The 6,217-nt window shown below is 36.6% G+C and overlaps 1 protein-coding gene across 1 annotated transcript in view; it reads left to right on the top strand.

Moving 5' to 3' along the window:
* Positions 1-6,217, top strand: part of sos1 (son of sevenless homolog 1 (Drosophila)) — a 77,550-nt gene that overhangs the window by 49,751 nt on the left and 21,582 nt on the right. The window contains 1 exon segment of the mRNA XM_016492263.1: positions 3,702-4,068. Coding sequence (XP_016347749.1) covers positions 3,702-4,068 — 367 coding nt within the window.

Raw genomic sequence — 6,217 nt, 5'->3', positions numbered from 1 at the left:
TCGTTCAGCGCCTCGTTTCGCTTCGACGGCTTTCAGCCTCACCCTGCTTCATTCTACTACGTTAATAAATCATTAGCTCATCCATGAACATGATTTCTGCCCGAGCCCCGTCGGATTGCATCGGCTGTGGGGATGAAGACCACAACTCCCATGATTCCACACTCAGTCACGGCGTCATCAAACTACGCCTTTGTCTATTTGCTTATTTTGAATACGCGACTTCTAGCGGCGAAAATTACATATTGTGCCTTTAAAGCCATTATTGTGTTAAATGAGAAAGTATCAAATAAACATTACAAATAGTTGCTTTAGAAAGAAATACTTTATTTGATTCAACATAAAAATTTATTACACAAACATTTAGGCTACAGCCGGCCTAACATAAACTATGAAACAGAAAAAGAAGATACTTTGAGAAACATCTCAGTATGTTTTGGCTCATACAAATAAAGTCATTGGTAACCAAAACAGCTTAGTTACCAACAGTCTTCACCTTCTTTTATGTTGTGCAAAAGAAAGTCATACAGGTTTGAAACAACATGATTGATGACAGAATTAATTTTTTGGGGTGAACTATCCCTTTAATGTTTTTATTTTATTTTATTTTTAATGAAATGATACTCTAAATAAGAAACTTAACACTGCCAGCAGATGGTGGTAAATGTCTTTATGAGTCATTAATTCATTTGATTTGTTCAAACGGCTGATTCATTCAGGAATGAAGTAAACGGCTCTCTTTATGAATGGGGCTTTGAATCATTGATTCACACGATTCGTTCAAACCGCTGATTCATTCAGAAACTAAACACAGCTGTGTTGCTCAGAGACGCACAACAGTTCTGCTGTGGCTTTAAAGGTAATATGTTCTCTGCAAAATTGAGCAAAGCAGACAATGTGTTTAAAATATTACACAACATTAACGTCTTATTTACTGAACTGTTGTATAAAATCACATTTGCATTCGTTATATGCTGTAATGTATCGCTTATCACGTGATATAAATATGAGACGAAAACTCATACAGGGGCATTTTTTGCCTCAATATCTTGAATTTTAGAGCATAACTGCATTTATGGAGTTGCTGCCCTCCATCATATTTGTCAACAGTCAGCTGTATGAAATGTTAGATGATGTACAGGTCTGGGGGCGGGGCTAGTGCGTTAACTGCGTTAAAATATTTTAATCGTGTTATTTTTTCATAACTAATTAAGTTAACGTGTTAAACTGACAGCCCTAATCAGAATATTTTACCATTTCAAGATAACAAATTTTTACATTTAGTCCACTTCAAAACGTGACTACAACATGATTCAAGTAACGTTCTCTTTATTAACCATCTGGTTAAAGAAAGTTCTTGTTCCAAGTTCATCACACATGAAGTTCAACATGATGTAAACGTAAAACAAATTCACTTGTTAAATATCTTTGCAGAAAAAAAAATTCCATGAAATGTGAAGGAAAATATTGTCTTAAACATATCCTGTATGTTCAGAAATGATATAAAATCAGAAAAATGCTCAATATTTTTTAGCCGAAATGTGGAGATTTCATTTTAGAGGTCAGCTCAAAAAGTCAGGATAATTATTAACAGTAAATGAAAATATCAAATGTCGTCATCGTGCAAGCATCAAATATCAGACATACAGTAGTATTTCTGCACAGCTTTCTGCTTTTCCATTGGATTGCTATGTAAACATGAGCTTGTCATTTGTTTACATATTATTATATTTTCTGTTTTCATTTCAGTTTTAGTTAAAGTTGTATCAATTTTAGTAATTAATAATTTTTAGTAGGTCTTGTGTTTTTTATGTCTGTGTAGTTTTTAATTATTTTTATTTTAGTAATTAATTATTTATAGTAGGTCTTGTTTTTATGTCTTTATAGATTATCTTATTATTAGCATTGGTGTATTGCCAGTATGTATAATTGTAACTAGGGCTGTCAAGCAATTAAAATTTGTAATCTAATTAATTACATAATATGCTGATTAATTCATCTAATTAATCGCAAATTAGTCACACATCAATTTTTGCTGAGAAAATACTCCCCGAAAATATAAAGTCATTATTGTGTTAGATGAGAAAAGCATTGAATACATTACAAAAAGTAGCTTCAGAAAGAAATACTTTGATTCAACATTGATATAATGTGTTTTTTTAATTGAATATTGAAATAATAAACAAATTAAATGAAACCGTAAATATGACACTAAAAGCGCCAGATTCCTTAATGAGTGAGTCATTGAATCATTCATTCAACCAATCCGTTCAAACAGCTGATTCATTCATAAAGGAAGCAAGTGGCTCTTTTTATGAATGAGTCATTGAATCATTCGCTCACTTGATTCATTCAAAACTGTGGATTTGTTAATTCAGTCAGTCATCCTGCATCATGTTAATCTCAGTGTAAGATGTGTAAGATTTTATTTTTTTCATAATTAATCACACTCGACAGCCCTACACTGAAAAAAAAATTTCTGTAAAATTTACGGTAAAAAACCAGCAGCTGTGGTTGCCAGAATTATTTATTTCAACAAAAAATCATCAAATTTGAAATGTAACAAAGGGAATTCTGGGAATGTCAATTTACGGTTATTCACTGTAAATGATACATTCTTTTTCACTTCCAGAAACGGTATACTACCGTAAAATAAAATTTTTACAATGACTACCGATGTCCAATACAGTTTTTCACCGTATATAGAAGGGGAACTTAGGGCTGTGCAATTAATCGAAATACGGTTTCGATTTCGATTTTGGCCTCCAACTATTATGAAAATACAATAATCGAGATAAAACGATTATTCCGACCCCTTTCTATCAGTGCGCTTTCGCTCCTCCATAAAAGCCCAATTTCATGTGCAAATCAGTAAAATCATGTAACGTGACTTGAAAAATGGGACGTGCTTGATTTATTAAAGTTTATTAAATTTATTCATGTTTTTAAAAGCGCGAAACAGAACGTGCGCTGTTCCTCGAGAGGATTACTGTAAATGCGCTCAGAAGACGGAGCAGAACACAGACATATAAAGTCATCTTTTAGCTGAACGTATGCGCCTAAACGGTCAAATACACACAAACATGTGTCAAAATGCAGTGCTTAGTGATTATTCACGTAATCCCTTGTCGGTTATGCAATAAATGAACGTAAACAGTTGAGAATGAAAATACGTGCATAACAGTAAATTGAATACGTGCAGCTCTTAAAGTGTCAGCAGCCTAAAATTCCTGCTGTGACTGTGTGCTTAATATTAATCAAACAACAAAGACAAAGTCACTCACTGCTCTTTACTGAACGACTTTTGTAGCTTTAATAAGTAACAAATGAAGTTTAATTCTTACAGTGAAGATTATGCTGTTATATATGGCTATCTTTAAATAAAGCATTCATTTAAAGATTTGGTCATATGGCCCACTTATAAACGTGTTAAATAATTGTGATTACAATATTGACCGAAATAATAATAATAATGATTTTTGTCATAATCGAGCGAGCAGCCCTAGGGGAACTTACCGTTAACCATTCTAGCAGGTTTTGACTGTAGCATTATTACAGTCTTTTATCGTTAAATTCACGGTCATTTTTTACAGTGTAGTTGTAAACATTTGCTGATATTTTTATTCAAAACTGCGATTCCTCGATTTAAAATAAAAATGTGGCAAAATACCAGCTGTAGGTGATGTTTGTGTGTTCTTGAACAGGTCCAGATCAACGACAAGGACGATAAGGAGGGCGAGTACCGGCACGCCTTCGAGATCATCCTGAAGGACGGGAACAGCGTGGTGTTCGCCGCTAAATCTGCGGAGGAGAAGAACGGCTGGATGGCGGCGCTGATCTCGCTGCAGTACCGCTCCACGCTGGAGCGCATGCTGGACACGGCCATGCTGCAGGAGGAGAAGGAGGAGCAGATGAGGCTCCCCGGGGCCGAGGTGTACTGCTTCGCCCAGCCCGACTCCGAGGAGAACGTCGTGTTCGAGGAGAACGTCCAGTCCAAATCCGGCATTCCCATCATCAAAGCCGGAACGGTGCTGAAGCTCATCGAGCGCCTGACCTTCCACATGTACGCTGGTGAGTGAACAGTGATTTCTGAAGATCATGTGACACTGAAGACTGCAGTAATGATGCTGAAAATACAGCTGCGCATCACAGAAATACATTACAGTTTAACAGAGATTCACATAGAAAACAGCTGTTTTAAACTATAATAATATTTCACAATTTTTACTGTATTTTTGATCAAATTAACGCAGCCTTGGTGAGCAGAAGAGACTTCTTTCAAAAACAATGCACGATACTTGAGCAATACAGCATTTATTCATTTTAATGTTAATTTATACATTTAATAATACATTTAAAGTCAAAAGTTGTATCTTTTACAGTGGTATTTTTACTGTCATTGAGAGGCTATTGTAAATAATATCTTCAATGAGTTTTTATTTTTACAATTTGTTTTCATTTTAATTTTAGCTGAAGTTTTAGTAATTTTGCTGTGTTTTTGTCATTTTTAGTATTTTTTATATTTACTGTAATAACCCTGATCTGATATTAATAGTTAATACAGTGTGAGCTAACATCAACAATTGTATTTTTATTAACTAACATTAACAAAGGTTAATAAGTGCTGTAAAAAATATATTGCTTTATGTTAACTAATGCATTAACTAATCTTAACAAATGAGAAAAAAATCAACATAATTCTAATTTTATTTCACCTCTTCAACAGCTGTTTAAGCAGGAAAAGTCGTTAAATGAACACAATCTTAAAGGAACTTAAGTATTTTCATAATAAATGAAAATTTTACTAGTTATGTCAGGTTCTAAAATATTTTGTCAGGTAGAAATCGTGAGTGAAAATAATTTTAGATGTCCTAATCCGTAATCCTGATGCAGTAAATCACCAACAGCTGGAGTAGTCCTGGTGGTTTTGAATATGATTGTGGACAGCGATGGAGTCTGAAACCAGACTCAGTTTGACCCAAACAAGTGCACTGGTCTGGTTCGGTCTGGTTTTGTGTGTTGTTCTGCTGGATTTTGTGCAGGCAGTAGTTTCTGGGCCGTACAGGCTGTTTACCAGCCAGCGCTAATGCGCATTACTGATGTGTTTCACAACCTCCAGTCTCAACAACAGAGCCGTGAAGATCCAGTCTGCTTTCTGCTCGTTCCACAGCGTCTGTAAACACTCGGCTGCTTTACGTCACAGATCACAGTGCGGTGACCTGCTTTGTTTCAGTGTCGATAAAACAACTACAGCTGATAAGAGAGAAAAACAAGCGCTGTTCTAGAACAAGTTCAGCTGTTATCTGTGCAGTGTCCTTCCTTGTGTGTGTGTGTGTATATGTGTATATATATATATATATATATGTATATTAGGGCTGTGTATCACCAGCAAAGTCACGATACAATACGCATCACGATACAGGACTGCACTGAATTTCACCTCAGCAAAATTTAGTAAAACAGCTGTTTATTAAGCACTGCATACTATAGGGCCATTGCTAACTATTGGCAGAGCAGGCAGTTGACCTCTGCATTATGAAGGGCCTCCGGAACTGTACAACAGTACAATAATATAGGTAATGGCATATGTTTCATGTTTACATATTAAGCGCAGTCCACTGCTGCACATGTGCCACAATATCGATACAGAGACACGATACAAATCTCTGTGACAATACATTGTTGCTAAACTGTCTGTAATTCTGCTGTGTGTTGGTGATGGTGTGACGAGTGATGTCCTGCTGTCTGTGAGCGGGTCACTCTGCGTTCCTCTGTTGGGTGTTTTCTTGCTCCGCTCACCCGAGTACACTTCCTCCCGCAGAGGGTCGGGGTAAATATAGAGCCGCTTTCCACGCGACGCTCCAGCAGCCGCGGTTTCTAGTAAGGCACAGGAAACAGACTTTCGGAGGAAAACTGTGTGTGTGAAGGGGAAAAGGTGTGTCCTGTGTCACACACAGCGCTGCGGATCGTTTAGGGTGTGGATGAGGGTTAATGATCGTTAGTGAGTGACCCTCACGTAAATGAGTGAGTGTGTGTGTGTGTGAGCATTCTCTCTGTCCAGATTTTAGATTCAGAATCCAGCCTGTCCTGTATCTATTTTAAGTGTGTGTGTGTGTGTGTGAGAGAGTGTGTGTGTGTGTGTGTGAGAGTGAGAGTGTGAGAGAGTGAGAGTGTGTGTGTGAGTGAGTGAGTGTGAGAGTGTGAGAGTGAGTGTGAGAGT

This window comes from Sinocyclocheilus anshuiensis, unplaced genomic scaffold (assembly GCF_001515605.1).
Source record: "Sinocyclocheilus anshuiensis isolate Anshui unplaced genomic scaffold, SAMN03320099.WGS_v1.1 scaffold1200, whole genome shotgun sequence".
NCBI classification, from domain to species: domain Eukaryota; kingdom Metazoa; phylum Chordata; class Actinopteri; order Cypriniformes; family Cyprinidae; genus Sinocyclocheilus; species Sinocyclocheilus anshuiensis.
This window is presented reverse-complemented; position numbering and strand designations above follow the sequence as displayed.